This window comes from Barbus barbus (assembly GCF_936440315.1).
Source record: "Barbus barbus genome assembly, chromosome: 40".
In the NCBI taxonomy this organism is placed as follows: domain Eukaryota; kingdom Metazoa; phylum Chordata; class Actinopteri; order Cypriniformes; family Cyprinidae; genus Barbus; species Barbus barbus.
Window position 1 is genome coordinate 16,858,968 of NC_136718.1, and position 23,796 is coordinate 16,882,763.

The 23,796-nt window shown below is 38.1% G+C and overlaps 1 protein-coding gene across 1 annotated transcript; it reads left to right on the forward strand.

The window, feature by feature from the left end:
* Positions 1-5,840: 5,840 nt before the first annotated feature.
* l1cama (L1 cell adhesion molecule, paralog a) lies at positions 5,841-23,537 on the forward strand (the record flags this gene model as incomplete). Its single annotated transcript, XM_079399992.1, has 27 exons — positions 5,841-5,964; positions 7,515-7,529; positions 8,760-8,862; positions 9,716-9,909; positions 11,308-11,430; positions 11,529-11,699; positions 12,267-12,381; positions 12,474-12,658; positions 12,929-13,060; positions 13,850-13,993; positions 14,218-14,329; positions 14,556-14,716; positions 15,513-15,672; positions 15,774-15,898; positions 16,284-16,385; positions 16,661-16,858; positions 17,082-17,152; positions 18,027-18,252; positions 18,424-18,539; positions 18,627-18,852; positions 18,935-19,057; positions 19,682-19,852; positions 20,106-20,219; positions 20,378-20,527; positions 21,427-21,558; positions 21,649-21,721; positions 21,953-23,537. The coding sequence occupies 27 exons, from the start codon at positions 5,841-5,843 to the stop codon at positions 22,206-22,208; spliced, it is 3,822 nt and encodes a 1,273-aa protein (XP_079256118.1). The 3' UTR covers positions 22,209-23,537.
* Between the last annotated feature and the right edge of the window lie 259 nt (positions 23,538-23,796).

Genomic DNA, 23,796 nt, shown 5'->3' on the forward strand with positions numbered 1-23,796 from the left:
ACCCGAACAATGCCTAAACACACTCTTGAGTACAGAATGAATGGTCAATTATTCAATGGTTCAAAAACATAAATTGTATGACTTGTATGTCAGACTTCATCCTAGAGACTTTGGCTTCAACAATGTTATAAATACAGACAATTTATTCATAATAGAACCATCATATCCATCAGTAGAATTACATAAAGACCCATTTACAGTATGATCGGATAACCTCAGGATCAGATATGGGCAGGATTTACATTTCTACAATTCTCCCATAATCCAACTGACATGACAGGAATAAGGATTCCAGAAGAAGAAGTTGTTTAGCTTACAGCTCTCAGCTCCTAAAATACAGTATTCAGCAAGTTGGTCCCCTGAAGGTTATATAACCTCCTAATATAGCCTTCTAAAAATACAACTTTCTCACTATAAATGTACTTAAATAAAAACCACCCTTGTCTCCTTCCAAAGTTCTTGCATTTAAAAGCTTAAAAATATTTTTTTTTTAGAAATAAAAGCTATGATCAACACAGCCTTTGCTGTGATTACATCAACTTTCTCTGATGATATGATTCACGTTTCCACTGAAATTCAAGCTGTATATGCTGTGAGTGAAGTGACATGCTCCATTTCGTAAAGATAATTGGTTGTTTTTCAGTTGCTTCAGGGTTGACATTACAGAGTTTGTTTATGTGGAATGATGCATCAATTCTCTGTGGTGCTGAAAGCATGTTTATTATTGTTTATTTTAATTTTTTTTGCATGCACATCTGTTCTACAGAAAGTACATAATTGCCTTTTTTTCTGTTCCAGCTGCAGGGCATCAGTGACGTTTAGTCTATGACCTTCGGTAATGAGGCAGGTGACAGGATTAGATAATATCACCAACAGCTGCACAGCGGCACTGAGAGACCCTGACCATTGTCAATCTCCCTCACATCAGTAATAGAGGCCATGTAAGCCGTGATAGACAAGGTTCTTATCAGCATGTTGGGGTTCAAGTAGTGCCTAGAGCTCATTTCATGGATATGTGAAACTCCCCTTCGATTCCACACCCTCCTTTCTTCCTCTATTCCCTGCAAAGCCAGTCATGCTTGACTTGGTCAACTAGTTAGCGGCTGCTGCTTGATCATACGTTACTGGGCACCGGTTTGATTGGCGGCTGGCTCCCTTCGGAGTGGCTGTGTGACAGGGCTAATCGGACTATGCTCAGCACATCTCAGTGCCAATGAAATATTCAAGCCTGGCTCGATTCATCCTCATTTGATGGCATTTGTTAAAGGCCAATGGAGGCTAACCTGGCATCTAATTGGCTGCTGACAATTCCCTCCCCCTCTGATCAGTTCATACTAATATCATCGAGTCTGGAGGAAGAAAAGAGAGGAAAGGTGACTGATTGATTGGGCAGCTATGTGATTTAATGGAGGAAGGGATTACTGTCTCGGCTGTCATCTTCTATCACCCCTTCTGCTGCTCCTCCTTTTCTTCTCTCCTCTAATTCTTGCCTTCACGATGAGATGTGCAGGCACAGCGCCGATTCGAGGTGACTGTGTTTAATGAGCCACGTAATCCAGGATTGAGATGCTACACCAACATTATGTGTATGATCTTCCATACATGACCTGTAAGTAACATTATGTGGGCTCGAATGCTGACTCAAATGTACCAGTAGCTATAACAAATTCCATTAAATATCACTTCTCCTCCTACAGTTTTTTTTTGGTTGAAAAGACCAGCATTTTATACTTGGGATGCTGATGTGTTGGTGTCAGGCTTCTTGAATAGTTTAACCAGCAAGATTTTCTTGGTCCACAAAGGAATGTCAGCAGCAAGACCATAATAAGGGATGCATGATTTTGCCTCCATATCAGATTTTTTATTTACCGGTTTTGGTTGATATAAAATATATATGGGCCCATGTGTGACCCTGGACCACAAAACCAGTCATACGCAGCACGGGTATATTTGTAGCAATAGCCAACAATACATTGTATATGGGTCAAAATTATAAATGTTTCTTTTATGCCAAAAACCATTAGGATATTAAGTAAAGATCATGTTCCATGAAGATATTTTGTAAATTTCCTACTGTAAATATATCAAAGCTTAATTTTTGATTAGTAAAATGCATTGCTATGAACTTCATTTGGACAACTTTAAAGATGATTTTCACATATTTGGATATTTAATTGTGGATACCTATTTCTGCTATTTTTATATTTAGATGAACTTTGCCATCATCTAGTCATCATCTAAAAACACTAATAAATGTAAATGTAATTTTTAGCAAATCTCAATCTATATCATTTTTTTGGTGTAGCTTGTCCACCAGCTACACCAAACCACCACAGACCTACACGAAACAGCTTGGAAATGCATGCTAGTCTGAGTCAGTCTTTTCAGCAGGGTTATCTTTGTGCAAGGGTGTGGGAGAGTGAAAGAGTATGCTTTACTCCTCCTTCAACCTTTCCTTCCGCTCCAAGGTCACTCAGCTCCAGGGTTTGGCACCAGGAGGGTACAGCGGTGCCCAGCTAAAGATATGCATAGCTGCCAGCTGCTTTCAGACACGCTGCACCCAAGCCAACAAAAATATCCACCTCTCGCTCCTTATTTCATTTCATCCTCATTCTCTGTCTGAAGTTTTTATCACATGTCCTCAGGGAGCTCCTTTTGTACAGTAGTGCGATCAAGGCTTGTGAATGAATAAGACGTTTGATTGATCCAGTGATGGTGCTGGTAAATGGAGCCACACATGCAGATCTTTGTGGTGTCATTTGGCAGGCCCAAGTACAGATGGAGAACTCTTCCTGCAGAGTATCTCATAAGCCTGTGGCGTGAGCGATAGCTGCTCTAATAGATGCTTATCTTCTCTTTAAAGAGGCGCCTCAGAAAGACCCAGACAGTTTTTATATTCATCTTCCACCGGCCTCCATTCATCATTATGTATTAATGACCCTGACCATTAAGGTCTGCTGAGGAAATGCATTGAGTAAATTGCTTTATGAGATGACTGTGGATCTGTGATTTGCGATAAGAACAATTTGCTATGTGCTTGCACTTATGGTCATTTTATCTATAAAATTACGTCTGTTATTTAGATCAATTGAATGTATTATATCTTGTTCTGTATTGAGTCTTTTAGGAATGATATCAAGGCGCTTTAAATAGTGAAGTGCCTTGATATAAAGATTTAACTGGTACAGAATATTTTAATGAATAATAACATTCTTCATTTCTTTAGAGTTCTGAGTTTGAGGCAGCTTCTATCGCGTTATTTTAATAACAGCTGTCAAGTAAAGAGTGTATTATTGTAACACTATTATTGATAGCTCATCGGCAGCTTTATTTCCAGAAATCCCTTTATGTGCTGGTACAGCAGAATCCGACTGTCCTTCAAGAGCATAATACTTCATTCATACTTCATTTATACTGCAAAGTTTAGCATCAACCCAAATACACATGGTTCAGCTATAAATCAGAATAAAAAAAACAACAACAGTGTTTTTGAGCAGGGTTGGAACTAAATTCTGCAGGGCAGTGGTCCTCAAGCAACTGAATTTTGCACCCCTGAATTAGATGGCATTTATCTGGAATATAGGCTTCCTGTGTTTGGACATTTTCATAAACGTTTTCCTGAATATGCTTCTTAGATTTTACACTAGTTTACAGCCAGAACTGCAACCAGAATGAGACCAACTTATATTATTATTGTCTATAGCAACGATAATTTAATCACAGAAGTATGTATATTATATAGGCCTGTAGCCTATATGAAGTGAATATGCAAAAGCCTCTAAGTGCCATCTGAAATTTTCTTCTAAAATGAGCATTATTCTCAGGTACAGGTTCTTTTCATTGTCATTAAAGTGAAATAACTGAACATAAACGAAAAATGCTAATTTTAGAAGAAAATTTCAGATGGCATTTAAGCTTTTGCATCTGAACTCTTCATATATAATTGACTAAATAAAAAAAAATTAAAAAAACTTATTTAAATAATGAATACTTAATTTATTTATAATTTTCATCGGGGATGTCTTGCTTGGTCGATATCTTATAGCATTAAATACAGGTGATAACATAATTATATAGCAAGAACATAGAGATGAAAGCGCCCGTGCGAGAGTGAAGGAAATCCACCTGCGTGCATTCATATATATCCACTCTCCTGTTACAATAATACACTCTTTACTTGACAGCTGTTATTAAAATAATGCGATAGAAGCTGCCTCAAACTCAGAACTCTCAAGAAATGAAGAATGTTGTGTCTGAAAGCCCGGCGGTAATGGTACTGTCCAAGCGCGAGCACAAAACACAGAAATAAAGAATAAAAGTCATTTTTATGTTTGTTCAAAAATCATATTCGGACGCAACATTCATCTAGTTTAATATATAGTTAATCTATAGCAAATTAAACAAAGCACTGCAAAGCCTTACACGGAGAGTGGTTTGCAATGGTGCGAGAAAGTCAGAGTTGTGAGATATAAACTCGCAATTGCGAGAAAAAAAGTCAGAATTGCGAGATAAAAAGTCCGAATTGCGAGAAAAAAAGTCCGAATTGTGAGATAAAAAGTCGCAATTACCTTGTTTTATTTTTTATTCATTGGCGGAAACGGGCTTCAATAGGCTCTGATATTACTGTGCCAATATCAGATACAATAATATTTATTATTATTAGTAGTAGTAGTAGTACAAACAAATAAATTATAATTTAAAAATCATTATTATAGCATTAATGCTACTACTACTACTATTACTATACTAATAATAGTAAAAATTATATATATAATATGCAGAATCTGTATTAATGTAAGAACCAATATTAAATACTGATATTAATAGCATTGTGATTACTAAATATACTATTAGTGAAGTGAAGTGACATACGGCCAAGTATGGTGACCCATACTCGGAATTCGTGCTCTGCATTTAACCCATCCATAGTGCACACACACAGCAGTGAACACACACACACCGTGAACACACACCCGGAGCAGTGGGCAGCCATTTATGCTGCGGCGCCCGGGGAGCAGTTGGGGGTTCGGTGCCTTGCTCAAGGGCACCTCAGTCGTGGTATTGAGGGTGGAGAGAGCGCTGGACATTCACTCCCCCCACCTACAATCCCTGCCGGCCCGAGACTCAAACCCGCAACCTCTCTAACCATTAGGCCACAACTTCCCCAATTAGTATAAATAATGTAATCTTAACCAACAAGTACCTTGGTACTGCCATGGTTGTTGGACTTTTTTGAAGTACTGTGGAGTACAGTGTACTGTAAATGCCATGGTACATGACATTCATTTGATAATTATTGTGCACCATGGTATTGCCGTCTGATTCATCACTCTACCACGGTACCACCACATTATATTTTGTAATAACTGGTATTTAGATTCATATTTATGCATTTGGCAAACACTTTTATCCAAAGCAACTTTCATTGCATTAAGTTCAGTACATTTTTATTAGTTAATGCATTCCCAGAGATTTGATTTTGTGGCCTTGGTGTTGCTAACGCCATGCTCTTCTCTATGCTCACAACATATGCACCTCTGGTTTTTACTGTGCCCCCAACTCCACCCCTCTCTCTTCCTCGACCTCTCACTCTGTCCTTTGTCTCTCGTCTTTCTGGCTCCCTCTGTCCTGGGCCATGTGGAGGTCTGAATAGTTTTTCTCTACACACGTGGGTCTGCCCCTCCCTCCCTCACTCACTCTTTCTCTCTCTCTTCTCTTGCAGTGAGAGTGCATCAGGAGGGTGTGGACCTGAGAAAAACATACAGGAAGAAGAAGCTCTTCTCTGACTAGGATAATCGCAGATTTTCTTGCCTGTTGTGTTGTGCCTGTCAGCAGGTGCAATGCCTGCCACGTCACAACAGCAGGTGGGCAGCAGGGGGCGATGCGCTGCTCTTCTGCTCCCTCTCCTCCTGCTGTCCGTGGCTCCCAGGCCTGGGAATGCCACCATCAACATCCCATCCAAATGTGAGTACAGGATTTCACGTTGCATTCAATATGCATGTGCATGATGAGTGTTTTTTTATTATTTGCATTGATTTTTGCAGTATTATAATGTTTGCTATGGTATATTGTTATGGTTAAAGAGTTAAAAAGTGCAGAATGAGCTGTTTTAACTGAGTTTAATTGCTCATTTTATTTAAACTATTGATTCGAGTGTCTAGTACAGGCCTGATTAGAAAAGACATTCAAGCGTGCAGTGATTGAAACGCACCTGAGCAGGAACTGTAAAAACAGCAGCTGCTACAAGCCTCCTAAAGCTATAAACAGCACTGGGTTTGTTGCTATTATTGTACATCTGCAATTTAAGATTGCAGCTATCATTGTATCAGAGCATCTCTCTTTCCCGCCCCTACAAACACACACACACACACACACACACACACACAAAAGAAGAGGAGAAAAACTAGATGATGAAAACTGCAAAACAGAAATGCACCAGAATGAGATGTCAGTGAAGAGTTACACCTATATTAAAGGTCACGCTTTCTCTTGACTTTCAATTAGTGACCTTTAAATGGGAAATATGGACATGGATGTGACCAATGAGATCAATAACACACCCACATTAAAATGTTCAGCCAGCAAACACAGCCTGACCGGGTCTGTCCCATATGCTCTCTGCTAATGCTCTGATCCTCTCTCATGACATTCAGCATGTTTGTTTTCTTATTAAGTTGTTGGGATTGCAGGACCAAGCATTCTTGCAAAAGGATGGTTGAATTCAAGAAAAGAAAAAAGCTAGATAGGGAGTTTATTTTAGCTCTGCTTTGCCAGCATCTTGTTATCTCTAGTGTTCCTCTTGTTGGCCAGCTGATCGATAGTCCAGGTGTCTGAGCTGGCATCGTGCGTTTTCTTTGTTTTGCCTCCAAACAGTGTAATCGTACCATCACAAACATTTGTTTCATTAAAAAAAGGCTTAATACAATCTATGTGTGTGAAGGTCAGGTTTTGCCTTCACTGTTGGAGCTGAATATCCTCACGAGGATAGTAAAAGCCTGAGCCAACTCATAAGGAAAACAGCCTAATAAACATTTAATAATGTCTTAATGAAAATCTAAACATGCTAAATGGTTTCTGTGAGGGGTAGGGTATAGAAAATATAAATATTAAAAAAAATATTCAAACAGAAATCAATTGAAGTCAGTGGAAAGTTCACACCATGACTGAAGAACAAACATGTGTCTATACTTGTGAGGGGCAAATTTCTGGAAATGTCCTTGCACATACAGTTAAACTTCTAATCCTCTTTTGAAAAAATGGTTCAGAAATGGGACAATTAGTGTCTTAATTAAAATCTAAAAATGCCAAAGGTGTCTGTAGAGGTTTGAGTTAGATGAAGGGTGTTGTAATTAGCTTAATTTAGGAATAATAGATGTATAGGTGCAGTTTTTGTGTATGTGTGTCCATGCTTCAAAGTGTTCATGTGTGTAAAATACATATGAGTGCATGTTGTTGGTGGGCATTACTGCAATCTAAAAATATTTATTTCCCCCCCCTGCTGACTCAATGGACAGACAAAATAAGAGATTGTGAGTATTTCTGGCATGTATAATGTTTTTGCATGTACTAACTCTACTCCACTAAAATTTCCCAGACTCATTACAATAACGGAAGACAGCCTGCAGCTACAGCCAAAACTGATCAGCTGAGAAATTTGTTTGTTATATTCAGAAGTGTGGGAATGATTGTACAGAATTCGAGGGTGCAATAAGGCATGAATCTTTTAAAATGAATGATTATCTTCTGTAAAGGCATGAGAGATGGACATGCCTCCCAGTTATAATGGTTAATGGTCCATAAACTGGTCCATCACCAGGGATTACATGAATTTTTAAACAATGTTCTTTTATGTATGGTTTTTCCTCCTCTGTCCACCTGTTTTTGACATTAAAATTATAGATAAATAGACAAATAGATATGATTTATACAGATGATAGATAGATAGATAGATAGATAGATAGATAGATAGATAGATAGATAGATAGATAGATAGATAGATAGATAGATAGATAGATAGATAGATAGATAGATAGATAGCCATGTGAAAGTCTGAACTGCATAGTGAGGTTCACTTTACCCATTCCCAGACATCAGTGTTGTTATTTGTCTAGTATAAGTGCTTGTTTATAGCCTCAGTGACTCTGTCCGTAGATTACATCACTAATGCTTTTGTGCTCTCGCTGTCTGCCTGTCCTATTCATTCTTCTAGTCTCAGTTTCTTCCTGCTCTCAATGTTTTCACAGGCCACTCGTCCATAAAACAACTGACACTTAGAGAACATCTCAGGCTCACCTAATCTCCATTTATTCCCTCTGCATGCTTTACACTGCGCTCTTCATTTCCCTCTTTTCACTTGGGAGTTTCTAATGACATGCATGATATTCCGTTTCCCGCATATGCCGATTGGATCTAATTCAGTGTGTGCTTTGGTGAAAAGCAGGGGCACTTGCTTCAGAACAGAACTGAGGTTCAGTGGGAAACTTCACTGAAGTCAGTGGTGCAGTGGATCATTAAGTTGTTTTGAATATTGGTGTCATGTGATTACAGCAGGTCAGCGGAACGTCTGCTTAACTACTGTGACTAATATGCCTTCCCTTTCCACATCTGAAGCGACTAACAAATGAGCTGAAGTTATTATAGCTCTGTGAAAATAGATGTCTATTTCTATTTTTAGGGTATTGCTTTGCTAACTTCACAGCTCACAGAAATGTAACTGGTTAATTGAATGTTTGGTGTGTGATTGTGTACTCTCTCCACAGTGAAAAGCCCCCCAGTGATTACTGCTCAGCCGGAGTCTGTCACCACCTTTTCAGCAGATGACATCACACTCACCTGTGATGCAACTGGGAATCCCCCGCCCACGTTAGTATCCATAGCAACACTGTTACATAATTTGGTAACAGTTTACTTGAAGCCTATATACAGTATATATTGCTTTGTATTTTGCATTGTATTTCTTCATAAATAGTTGTACCCATCGTTGCAATACACTATTAACCTAGCCATTTCCTAGATACACATTTAAACCTATCATGCATTATGATGCTATATCATGTCTTTTAAAGACGCCATAAAATCAGAATAGTTTTTTAATTGCATTTAGTCCATGTCTATTACACTGTAAAAAAAATACAGTGTTTTTGTGTTTTTTGTTTGTTGTTTCAACTTAAAATAATTACCCTGCTGACTTAAAATTTTTAGTTTAGTCAACTTGAAATTTTAAGTTACTCAATGTTAATTTAAGGGACGACTGGAATATTTTAGTTGCATAAACTAAAAAGATTAAGTCAACAGGGTAACAAATTATTTTGTAGGGTAATTAATTAAGTTGAAATAACTTTTTTTTTTACAGTGTAGCTTTGCCTATATGCTGAGGAGTGACACTTAAAAATAAAATGAAGAAATCAGTATTCAGTGTATTAATTCAAAAATAAAAACGTAAATAAGTTCAAATAATTCAAGCATAATTCATTCTAATAATGCTCAAGAAACATTTATTTTTATTAGCACAGCTGAAAACTGTTTTGCTTCTTAATACCTTGGACGAACAGAAAGCATTTATTTGAAACCGAAATCTTTTGTAGCATTATTCATGTATTTATTGTCACTTTTGACCAATTGAATGCATCCTAAATATTTATCACTATAGCAATTTAATTTAAGGATGTTATTTTGCTCTCTTCTGCTACTTATTTCTTATCTGCTTCATTGCTAGGTTCCGCTGGGTGAAAGATGGTGTGGAGTTTGACCCCTCTAAAGACCCTGAACTCTCTGTGTCCAGAGATTCTGGGACCTTCTCGTTGACAGCCAAAGATGGACCCATTCACCAATATCAGGGCAGATATAACTGCTACGCGTCTAACGATTTTGGCACGGCGGTGTCTAACGAGGCTCGCATTGTCACAGAGAGTAAGTCGTTCTCATCACTGCAACATTGTAAAGTGACACACTTATGATTGCCTGTTTGATATCCTGACGTTACCACATGCAGTGAGTTTTCTGTAGAGAAAATCTGGCGCACAGCAGATAACAGCTCAAAACCAAGCCCCCTGCCCCCTGTTGTGTCATATGCACAAAATGACATTTAGACGAAAATTACAGCTCATTGTGTGTGCCAGTCACACTAGCAATTCGAAGAACGAATAAAAATCCCCAATTGTTTCCCAATTAGCTATCAAACGCCACTTTGGACGCAAAAAACAACAACAAAACAATTGTTTTGACTAGCTATCTAGCAATCTACCTGTCTCCTTTACGCTGTCCCGACCTCTCTGCCAGTTTCCCTGACAACGGTTACCTCAGAAACCAGTGTGAGTCGTGTAAGTGTGTCAGCGGGGACGGCCACTCGTGGGATTAATATGTGCAGGAAGTGAGAGTACTCAGCATGAGCAGGGCTAACAATAGCCCACATATTATGAACTCCACTCGCAGCTGGGGCTGGCCACATTAATATGTGCATCATCACACACCTATTTCATATCATGACAAGCCAAGTCATCTTCTGAATAATGTTGGACTAGTTATGTAGTTTTTAATTGCATTCTGGTGGTCGTTTGTTTTGTCAACCGTGCTGTGGATAATTACTTGCTAGCTATTAGCACACTCTGGTTTCTCACAGGATCATATGTATCTGAAATTGTATTGTAAACTGTGATTTTAAAACTTCCTCATACACAACTGAGAATGAAAGTATAAGGTCAGCTAAAAGTTTATGTTCCGTTTTTTAAAGATATTAACACTTTTAGTCAGGTCAGGATACATTACATTAATCAAAAAAAGACATTTTTAATGTTACAAAAGATTTCTGTTTTAAATCGGTGTTGCAGTGCTATTTTTGCATCGAGTTTTTATTATAGATTTTATTCATATTTTGAAATTGTTTGTATTTTCTGTTTTTCTTTTCATTTTAATTCATTTAATGTGTTTTTGTCGTTTGTTTTAGTTTTCTTTAATTATATTAATTAAATTCAAGTTTTCTTATAAAATAAGTTTTATTATTTTATATTTTAATGTCAGTTTAAAGGCAATTTTATTTCATGTAATGCAAGTTTTTTATGGTTTTAATTCTAGTATGCTACAATAACCCTGTAATGCTGTTCTTTTGAACTCTTTATTCATAAAATAATCCTGAAAATTTAGCTTTGCCATCACAGGAATAAAATACATTTGAATAAATATTACAATAGAAAATAGTTATTTTAATTACTGTATTTTTCATCAAATATATTCAGCCGTGGTAAGTATTAAAAAATCATACCAACTTTTGAACGGTAGTGTAATTTTGATAAATTATCTGTTTTCTTGCAGACACTCCCACTCTACAGAAGGAGAAGAAGCTGTCAAAGAAGGTGGAGGAAGGAGAGAGTGTGGTGCTTCCCTGTAATCCTCCTAACAGCACTGTGGCTCCGGTCATACACTGGATGGACAAGAGTTAGTCTGTTTTTATTTTGGTTTATCCATGTTAAACATGAACCATATCTCAGCGATATCTATATATATGCATTTATGTCTACATCTTTTTCTCTTAGAGCTGCGACACATTCAGCAAAACGAGCGTGTGATTCAGGGTCGCGATGGAAACTTGTACTTCTCTCATGTGACTGTGGCAGACAGTCGAGACGACTACACCTGCAACACTCAGTTCCTCAGCGCACGTATCATCGTCCTCAAAGAGCCCATCAAACTCACTGTTGTTCCCTGTAAGCATCAAGACAGAGTGCTTGTCTTTAAAAACCTTTAGCCTGAATAGAGGAGAACGGGCAAGATATTGAGTTATTTTTTAAATATCACAGTGTCTTAAGATGCAATGTCAATGGTGCAAATCTATCTACCTATCTATCTTTTGTTCCATCTGTCCATCCGGCCATCCATCATGATCCATCCATCCATCATTTATTTTGTTCTGTCTGTCCATTCATTCATTTTTTATTTTATCCTGTCTGTCCATCCATCCATATTTTCTTTTGTTCTGTCTGTCCATCCATTCATCATGATCAATCCATCCATGTTTTTTTGTTCTCTGTGCATCCATCCATCCATCTGTTGTTTCTTTTGTCTGTCTGTCCGTCCATCCATCCATATTTTATTTTATTTTGTTCTGTCCATCCATCCATCCATCTGTCATAAAAAGGCTGAAAAATATTGAGATTAAGCTGTTTTGCCCAGTCTTAGCCCTGTGTGAACACCCACTTACTGCAGCTGTAATTGTTTACCATGCTCTCTCTCCTCGTTTCTCTCAATAATTCCGTCTTTGTCTATATCTGTAGCTAACTCAGTGGTGCGTAACAGAAGACCACAAATGATGAGACCTGCTGGCTCCAGCAGCTCCTACCTGGTGCTCAGCGGACAAAACCTGGATCTGGAGTGCATTGTTCAGGGCCTGTAAGTCAAACCTTCTATCACTGTGTATCTTTGAGAGTTACTTCCTTAAAAAGTGTCCAGTATGTTAACATCCTTTTCTCTTACTCACGAAGGCCCTCTCCCAATATCCAGTGGATCAGGAAAGATGGAGTACTATCTGAGTCCCGCACATCCAAAGATAGTTATGATCGAGTTCTGCGCTTTAAGAATATCTCAGAGTCTGACAGCGGCGAGTACCAGTGTACCGCCACAAATCTGCAAGGCATAATCACTCACACCTACAGTGTCACTGTGGAAGGTACTATATGCTTCACACTGCCAGATCACATCCTCTCCAGATTTAGATTCAGATGTGGGGTGCGAACTTGCAAACATCAATGAGAGGATAAAAAACGTATTAAAATTAAACTGAACAATCTCAGGCAATCTCATCTTTCAGTGTGAACTTATTAGTGTATTATTGCTTGGTAAAAGCTTATTGGCTACTTCGCTTCCATTTCAGAAGGCTGTATATAACTGTTGGCTGAAACTTTTTGTGATTTGTTGTTTGCATTTTGCTGTGGTCTAGCTGCCCCATATTGGACTAAAAAACCAAAGAGCCAGCTATACGCCCCGGGAGAGACGGTCAAACTGGAATGTAAGGCTGATGGCGTTCCCAGCCCTGAGGTCACCTGGAGCATCAATGGCAATCTTCTTTCTGGTAATTGATTCTGTCAAGACACCTTCCATTTCATAATGCAGGGTTTCCCAAACTAGCGTTTGTGAGGAAACTGCAAGGGTTTTATGATTCAATGAAAAGCTAATTAATAAAATGATAAAACTGTAAAAAAAATAAAAACTATAAAAATACTTAAAAAATGTTTGTTTTTCTGCATGTCATATAAACATTAACTAAAATCATTAACTGAACTGTGACCATGTGATTGTGTTGCTAAATTATTGAAATATTAACTAAATCTCAGGAAATACTTTAAATAAATATTTTAGGTTAAAGGGGTTCACCTCACAAAAATGGTTTGGAATCTCTGGTTTAAAGGGATAGTTCAGCCAAAAAATTATTTTTTATTTTTTTGGTCATTTAGTCAACCTCATGTTGTTCTAATCTTGTATGGATTTCTGTCTGATGTTGAACACAAAAGAAGATATTTTGGATAAATTGGGTAACCAAACATTTGCTGGTAGCCAACTACTTTCATAATATAAAATACTATGGACGTCGATGGCTACTGGCAACTCTTTGGTTTCCAACATTCTTTAAACAATCTTCTGTGTCATTCAACAGAAGAAAAAAAAAATCATACATGCAGCAACATGATTTAGTTTTTCTGTTGAATTGTAGAAACAACATGAGAGTGAGTAAATGATGACAAAATTAACATTTTTGGTTGAACTATCCCTTTAATGTATATTTTGATTGTATATGCAGAATAATCATTGAGACAATGGTATATGACCTTGTATTGACATACTGAGGTGTTGTTTTGCGTAGATATCGACCCAGACCCCAGACGCAGCATGAAGCATGGCGTTCTCACTCTGAAGAATATGGAACTCAGTGACACTGCAGTGTATCAGTGCAAAGCGGTCAATAAGCACGGCTCTATACTCATCAACGCCTACGTCTATGTTATAGGTAAGAGAATTTTCAAAAGCTCTAGAATAGCTATTTTTGTTGTTGTGCTGGCTAAGACGAGATACGAGTCCAGAATATTGTAGATGTATGGGTAAACTAGCCTAGCAACTGCATAGCAACATGCTAATAACCACTCAAAACACCTTAGCAACTTTCATAGCTATTTTTCTTCTGAGAATTCTAGAAACCAAATAAATTTCTGTTTTATATTTGTTTTTTTCTAGAACTGCCTCCCCAGATTCTGACAGAAGATGGTCTGATGTACTCTGTGGCAGAGGGACAGATGATTGAACTGGCTTGTGAGACCTTTGGCTCTCCTCGGCCCAATGTCACATGGTGAGACAGACTCGATCCTGTGGGGTGTCCCTTCCTCACATGCCAGAACTGCACCAGCCAGCTGTCCTGATTATTGTTGGGGGGAAGCTGCTTTGTGGGGAGCCCATTAGGGGAAATGGACTAAACCACACTCAATAGTCAACATTAAAAAAAAAAAAAAAATTGGTGTTCTTGAAATTCTGCATCCAATTAAAAAGGCTAAAATGAATATTTTGTGTGTTCACAGGGAAGGTGAGACCTGGGGCACTCTTGTAGCCAACCCAAGGATGAGCCAGTTACTCGATGGCTCTCTGCAGATCAGTAACGCCTCCCTCAATGACAGTGGCCAGTACACCTGCACTGTCAGCAACAGCAAAATCACCATCACCGCTGAGCTGGACGTACTCAGTGAGTTCCACATGCTTGAATATTCATGCCTTCATGCATTCTTGATTTCATTTCATGCTGCAGGATTCATTTCAGGCTGTAAGGTTCATTGCTTTTGTTGATGTTCACTTTGGTTAATGCTTTTTTGTGTTCTATTATGCTCATACATCTGACAAACCCCAAAAATTAATAAATAAAAATAACAATGCAAAATATGATTAAATATTAATATTATGTGTATAGAGTTTTTTTATTATAACAAGAAATATAGGTTAAAAAATATCAAACTAATTTAGTATATATATTCTGAAATCCTCTTATTATCTTAAATCATTTTTACCCTGGACCACAAAACCAGTCATAAGTAGCACGGGTATATTTGTAGCAATAGCCAACAATGCATTGTATGGGTCAAAATGATCGATTTTTCTTTTATACCAAAAATCATTAGGATATTAAGTAAAGATCATGTTCCGTAAATATATTTTGTAAATTTCCTACCGTAAATGTATCAAAACTTAATTTTTGATTTGTAAAATGAATCGCTAAGAACTTAATTTGGACAACTTTAAAGGTGACTTTTTAAATTTCTCAATTTTCTCAAAGCTTATTTATTCTGATTTCAGGTGATTGTATAAATCTCTATTTAAAAACAAAATTACCCTTATGACTGTTTTTTTGGTCCAGGGTCACAATTTAGTTTCTTGTGGATTGTTTTTTTTAAATAATAAAAATGTTTTTTATTGAAACTCAAGGCACAAAAAACTTTTCTCTTTGTAAAAAATATCTTAATTTTAAATGAAATTTTGTCTCCCAGATAAGACAGTCATTGTGAAACCTCCATTGGCTCTGCGAATCCAGCGGGGGAAGCCCGCTACCCTCACCTGCGACTACCAGGTGGACTCCAGGCAGGACGCTCCTCAAGTCCAGTGGAGGAAGAACCGACAGAAGCTCACAGAGTCCTCTGATTCAGACAAGTATGCTTTTATACCTTAATTTCCCTCTGAATGCTTCAAAAAGGCTTAGTTTAAGCTGTATAACATGATCTCATGAACATTATTATCCATAAATGTCTTAGGTACATGATAGACGAATCTACCCTCATAATACCTGATGTCGAGGAAGAGGATGAAGGGATTTACACCTGTGAAGTCATTACCACTCTGGATATAGCTGAAGCGAGTGGCTCCATCACTATCGTTGGTAAGTAATTTTATAATATGGCTATTTCTAAACCCTTTTACATGTCTGGATCTATATTGCTGTATGTGTATTGCATGTTGTATGATAATGTGACCTACAGAAAGGACAAAATGACATGTTTTGCTGTAGGGCAGATTCAAGAAATAACCTTTGAAAACCATAGATTCCTTTGTTTTACTAGCATCTTGGGTGTCTACAGCAAGACACCCACTGCTCCGGGTGTGTGTTCACGGTGTGTGTGTGTGTTCACTGCTGTGTGTGTGCACTTTGGATGGGATAAATGCAGAGCACGAATTCCGAGTATGGGTCACCATACTTGGCCGTATCTCACGTCACTTTCACTTTCACTTACCCCCTGAGCTCTTTGTCAACCCTCATTCACCAGATCGACCAGACCCTCCGACCCAAATACAGATGACCGAACCTAAAGACCGCAGTGTCACTCTCAGCTGGACACCAGGAGATGATCATAACAGCCCTGTGCTAGGTACCGTATGTTTTTCCTGTTTAGGCAACAGTTTAAGTGTACTCAAGTGTACTCAAGTTTTATTGCAGTTTTGCATAGTTTGCAAAGGTGTCCTAATACCGGGATACCCAAACTTTTTTTTGTTAGTTGAACCCCTTTGACCTAAAATATCTACTATAAAATAGATTTACTATAAAATGTACTATAAAGTACCAGTAATTTATTGGAGGTCAGTCTTTGATAAAATCAGTGACATTTCCTGTTCTGTGTGTATATGTACGTGTTTATGTATCTAGAATATTTGATTGAGTTTGAGGAGACTGAATATGAAAGAAAAGAGTGGGAGGAGCTAAGCCGTGTGTCAGGCAACAATCAGCGAACCACCCTTTCCCTGAAGCCCTTCCTTTCCTACCGTTTCCGAGTCATCGCCATCAATGACATCGGCAAGAGTGACCCGAGCATGTACACGGAGGTCTTTTCCACACCAGCTGCTCGTAAGTAACACGGCACGTGTGTGCATGTGGGTGTTTACATAGCCTTAAAACAGAAAAGACTTGTACCGCCACATTGTGATGCATTTGTTTTGTCCCTTTGAATCATTGTATGACACTTTAGATTTGTGTTTGTATCTTCTCTCGGCATGTGGTTGATATGAAGTGACAGTTTTATTGCCATGTTAGAACATCTTGGCACTAAATCATGATTTGTCCTCTACAGCTCCAGACAGTAACCCTGAAGGAGTGCGCAGTGATTCCATCGACCCAGGCACCCTTTTCATCACATGGAAGGTGCGTTGCACAATTCAGCATTTAAAGAGACCAGAAATGATTCTGTCATCATGTATTCATCCTCATGTCATTCCAAACCTGTATGATTTTTTTTTTCCATGGAACACAAAATATATTGTGAACAGGAGAAAAAAAAGTGAATTGGAGACTTTTAAGCTCCAAAATAGTCGACTTCCAACATATTTCAAGCAGTGTTGGAAAGTATCTAACTAAAAAAGTAGTGATGCTACTAACTGTATTTTTGGTAACATTAGTAAGTGGTCTGGAATGTCTGATTCATTCATCCTCAACTGTCCTCTCTCTCATATGCAGTGTTTCAATTCCATTTCATTCTAGTAGCCTAAATGGGTTTGTCTTAAACAGTCCTCTTTCTGTCTCTCTCTCATACATTGTTAGTGTTGGAGAGTCTGTTTATTCAAGTCAATTAATTCATCCTATATACTTCTGTTTTCTTTCTTATGTAGTGTTAGTAGTGTTAAAGTCTGACTTATTCTAGTGAATCAGTTCTTAAATGGACCCCTCTCTCTTTCATATGTAGTATTAGAAATGTAATATTCATTCTCTTGAATTGGATCATTTTAAATAGTCCTCTCTCTCATAAATAGCGATAGAAAGTCTGATGTATCTAATGTATCGGTTTATCCTAAAATACGTCATCTTTCTTGCATATGTAGCATTAGAAAAGTCATCTCACTCATATTTAGTGATGGAATGTCTGATTGATTTTAGAAACGGTTCTTTCAAACAGTTCAGTTTTAAAACTAGGGCCAAACAAGGCCCTCTACTATGAAAGGCACTATTGTCAATGTTTTCAAATTCTGATTGTTCACAGAAAAACACAGTGTGACTCAAAACTGAATCTCTGTTCTTGCAGGAAATGGACAGACATAGTTTCAACGGCCCAAGTTTTGAATATAAAGTGATGTGGAGGAAAGTTTTGGGCAGCGGACCGTCCTGGCACATCAAATCCATCAAGTCTCCACCCTTAATCGTCACAGATGTGGGCAACTTCTCGCACTTTGACATTAAAGTGCAGGCTGTTAATGAGATGGGAGAAGGCCCGGAGCCCAAATCCACCATTGGATACTCTGGAGAGGACTGTGAGTTTGTCTTGTTCCATATTTTTGCTGCTCTTGTGAGCCCTTTTCCTGACTACTTCCTGTAAGGTTATGCATCTCAAGTCACCCCAATTAAATAATGATTTTAGGTTAACGTTAATCCTGAGACGGACATTTTAAAGGGTATCAGAATGTGCTCTTTCTTCCTGTCAGACCCGCTTGAGGCCCCTTTGAATGTGGCAGTGGATCTGATCAACAGCACTGCCATTAAAGTGGTGTGGGCACCCATAAACAGAGAAACTGTGAGAGGACGTCTGCAGGGTTACAAGGTAATGTACTGTGCTGTATGAAGATAAACTGAGTAATGTGATCTATCTAAAATATCTTTGACAGTTTATGTATTATCCATCCTATAGATTTATCTAATGCACTATGGCCCGGAAAGCAGACACCTCAGACGGGAGCGTGTTAGGGAGGGGAAGCCAAGCAACATCTCGTTTGTGATGACAGACAGTAATGAGGAGGAGAAAGTTCTGGGAGATCTGCAGCCCTACTCCCATTACGCACTGTCTGTGAGTGTCATCAACAATAAAGGAGAAGGTCCCCAGTCTGACCCCCTCACTTTCAACACTCCAGAAGGAGGTAGGAACGAAAGACCGAGACAAATAGTAAAAATAGATGAAGAAAGGTGAGGGATTCAAATCCTGTCATCCATTTTTTCCAGTACCTGGTTCTCCCTCATCTTTACTGCTGGATAGCCCATCGGAAACAGAAATGACACTGCATTGGACTCCGCCCACCCAGCCAAATGGTGTCCTGAAAGGATACGTATTACAGTATCAACAAGGTGCATTGACTGACTGCCTGATTCATTCTCATCAGGTGTTATTAGAAGCAGTGAACATTAAAGGGATAGAAAAATGAATGAAAATTGAAATGAAATGAAAATTCTGTCATTAATTACTCACCCTCATGTCGCTCCAAACCCGTAAGACCTTCGTTCATTTGTGGAACACAAATTAAGATATTTTTGATAAAATCTGAGCTCTCTGACCCTGCATAGACAGCAACGTAACCACCATGTTCAAGGCCCAGAAAGGTAGTAAGGACATCGTTAAAACAGTCCATGTGACATCAGTGGTACGACTGTAATTTTATGAAGCTACAAGAATAATTTTTGTGCGCAATGAAAAACTTTTTCAACAATTTCTTCTTTTCCGTGTCAGTCATGGTACTCTCGTGAACACGCAATGAAAACTGACATGGAAGAGAAAAAATTATTGCGAAGGATGAACGAAATGAGAGTAAGTAATTACAGACAGATTTTAAATTGTTGGGTAAACTATCCCTTTAAGTATCAGAAAACCATTTTGGTTAACATTTTAAAACAACTATTTTTAAAACCACTAAACTGTATTTAAAATAATATTTTTGAGGTCTTTTGTCTCTTTTTCCCCTCATTTCTCTGCAGTTGATAAGGAAGACAGTCCCATGCAAGTGATAAAGATTAGTGACCACGCTGTGTCTCACTTCAGCTTAAAGCTGGATACTCACAGCCGTTACCGCTTCTACCTGCGAGGCTACACTTCTCAGGGAGAAGGACTGCCAATCATCAGGGAGGGAGCTACAACATTGGATGGAGGTCCAACATTTTACTGATCTCTAAATTATATCTAGACAAATGTAGGGGGTGGGGGTTACATGATATATGAAATGTTTTTACATGCGTTTCTAAACGCTAGACATGATGCAACACAGGTCTAGCGACAAGTAATTTGTGTGTCTACACTGAAAATAAGAGGAAATTGAACATATTCACAGCCGGTTTTAATTATATTTGGACGGATGAGTTTGTCTAAGTCTCACTTGGTTTTTGTGTGTTTGTGTGTGAACAGTTCCGCCCTCCAACATTAGTATATCGACTGGCGAGACATCAGTCAACCTGACCTGGGTATCGAAAGAAAGACAGAGGAACGTGGGATTCTTTATTCATTACCTGAAAAAGGATGGTACGTGATTGAAAATGATTGAACACAAGCTCGTTCGTTGAATAGCAAAATAGAAAGTAGCAGCTTTATTACCTCTTATGTTAGTTAGTGCCTCTACTCTTTCAATAACTAAGAGAGAGTGTGTTTTGATTTGTATTGTATTGTCTTTTTCTGTCCAGGCAAAGGCACATGGAAGCACTCTGAAAGAGTGAACAGCTCCCAGTCTTTTTACACGCTGCAGGGGCTCCAGTCCGGATCCAAGTACCGCCTGAAGATTGATTTCAAAAACAAAACTTTATGGGACCTTGAGATCCAGACAGCAGGAGCAAGTAATCACACAACGGCTCTCATAATGCTTTTTATAATAAATTGCACCGATGTCCTATTTACATGCAGACTACAGAAGAAATTAAAAAGAATAGATTTGTGTAATATTTTCCATACTTTGATGTTCATAGTATCTTACGGTAACACTTTATTTTAGAGTCTCTTAACTAGTTGCTTATTAGCATGCATATTACTAGAATATTAGCCATTTATTAGTAGTAATTAAGCACACATAAATGCCTTATTCTACATGACCTTATTCTACATCCCTAATCCTACCCAATACCTAAAGTTAACAACTACCTTACTAAATATTTATAAGCAGCAAATTAGGAATTTATTGAGGGAAACGTCATAGTTAATATTGAATAAGTGTTCCCTATTCTAAATTGTTACCTATCTTACTATACACTAAAATTCAAGTTTGGTGTCAGTATATTTTTTGTTTCTGGAATAAGTCTCTTATACTCTCCAATGCTGCATTTATTTGACCAAAATAACTGTAAAACAGTAATATAGTGAAAATAAAATGTATTTAAAAGCTGAATTTTCAGCAGCCATTACCCAGTCTTCAGTGTCACAAGATCCTTCAGAAATCATTCTAATATGATGATTTGGTGCTTAAGAAACATTTCTTATTATTATCATCAATGCTGAAAACAGTTAATATTTTTGTGGAAGCCATAATAAATTTTTCCAAAATTCTTTAATGAATAGTACTTTTAAAAGAAAAACATTTGAAATAGTAATTGTTTGTACATTATAAATGTCTTTACTGTCACTTTTGATCAATTAAATTTTTGAAAGGAGAGTAAATGATGACAGCATTTCCATATGTTTCCCCTTCAATATCATACAAAGTGTCGTGAAATTCATACATCGTTTCCTCCCTCTACTTCAGAAGTCATGGAGGTGCGTAAAGGGTTTGTGACTGAGAGCTGGTTCATTGGACTCATCAGTGCCCTCGTGCTGTTGCTGCTGGTCCTGCTCATTCTGTGTTTCATAAAACGAAGCAAAGGTGGAAAATACTCAGGTAAAAGAAGCACACACATGATTCTAATCTATTGTCACATGACAGTACTAACAAACGAGCAAATATCCCTGAATTGTATTCTTCTTGCAGTCAAAGAAAAAGAAGAAGGCCAGATAGATTCTGAAGCTCGGCCAATGAATAATGAGGGTTTTGGAGAATACAGGTGTGGTGAAGTTTTAGACAGATTATTACATAAATTTCCTTTCCCTCTTTCTTATGCTCTTCCTTTCTCTCCTAAATGCTCTTCCTAATGATTTGCAGATCACTGGAGAGGTATGCTTGTTCCTTTGCATGCATGGCTTTCTCAATACTTTCCCTTGCATGCATGGAATGGCATTTTTGATGTCTCACTTGGTGTACCTTTGTAGATTTATTTGTATTTTTCTTTCCGTAGTGACAATGAGGAGAAGCGGACGGCCAGTCTGCCGTCTCTGTGCGAGGATAGTAAGCTATGTACCGATGATGCTCTAGACGAATACGCTAACAGCAACAGCATGCAGACCGAGGTCATCATGGACGAGTCACTGGCCAGTCAGAGCAGCGGAGTCCGAGATCTTCCTGACCCCGGGACTCAGGAAAGTTCCCCTCTAAATCCTTCCACAGCCATCTCCCAACACGGCCTGCCCAACTCCGCTGCCCTCCTTGACTAGCCGGGGCGACACCGAGACCAAACGTGGATTCACACATGTGCCCACCTGTTGCAACCGCTCATGACTGACCAAATAATCCAAAACCCACAATAATGAGACTTACACACACAACAGATGCCAAGAAAACCATCCAGATGCACTGCTGGACGTAATTGGACCAACACAACACATTTAACACAGCCAGAAGAAAAATATTTGACTGACATATAATAAATAGACTGCCATGCTTGTTGTTTACAGATATTATCGCTCATTTTATGATATAAAATAGGCTATAGCCGTTTACAGTTATACAAACGTTACAATTGGAGACTAATCCAGTGACAAATAAAGTAGACGCCGAGCTCCCATGGCGAACGCCCATTCAAATCGGAGTCGGATTCACCTGTCAGTCAATAAAAAGCGTTGTGGAAGGAGGGTGTGAGGGAGAAGAGAGAAGCTGAGGGCCTTAAAATTATGACTAAGTGCGTTGTGCAAACATATAGACAGCGTGAGCTGGTTATACTGGTTGCAAAATTTAATCAACTTATTGTGTTTTGTGTGTCTCTACCATTTGTTGCTTTTTTTATTCTTTGAATACTTGCCTGAACCATTTTTATAATTCATTTTTTATTATTTTTTTTACACAAGAATCAGTTTGTGTCGTGTTTTAAAGGTGCTGTAAGCGATGTTAGCCATCGTGGAACTTCTCAGCTTTAGTCACTGACTTAGTCACGCACCCTAAAAATATTACCGTGGTTAGCATTACCCTGCTGGTACATATTACAAACATCTTTCTCTGGAAAAATTCAGTGTGCTCAGACAGAGTATATTTTTTCAGCGAACAAATTTGGTTATATTATAGTAGATGTTTGAACAGTGCCCAGTTCTTTTCAGAAATAAAAATTCATCTATTTTCTAAATGTAACTCTTTCTTCCAGTGAATTTCTTAGAATCTACTACAATGTCACATTCAGATCTGCCATCATCTAATCAACAGATTCCGTTCCATAAAATTTGCTTACAGTACCTTTAAGTCATCTGTATGTTGATATATTGTAATATTGTAGTGATTCAATAGAAGATAGATATCGGCATCTCCTCAGTTACGATTACAGATTTCCGTAGTGTAAATACATGAGATGCAATGGCTCTACGATGCTAGATCGTTTATAGCAAGCTGTACATACAAGCATCTATCAATTTAGCCAAATACAGTATTATAATCTCTTTCATCTCCATCGGTTCCTGTGCCTGCCTTCGACACCATCTTTCACGTTTATTCCTCCCTCTGTATGTGTCTGTGCTCTTAATTCTTGTTTTCTGCATTGTATTAAACTACTGATTCCCTCTTGCAGTCCTGTTGGTGTAAAGCCATAAGAATACACACGTAAGGTGCGTAGATTTGAGGTCGTATTGAGTTAGATAGGGCTGTAAGAGAGTATGTCACACACACACACAGTTTAGTTTGGTTACGTAAAATGCAATCATGTATTGGCTTGTCTTATTACACAGAATGTATGCTTTGTTTGGGTGGGAATTGTTCCATACCAGTATACCAAATAGCATTCGTTCATTTTCCGCTCATTTGATTTGATGTTTGATAAAC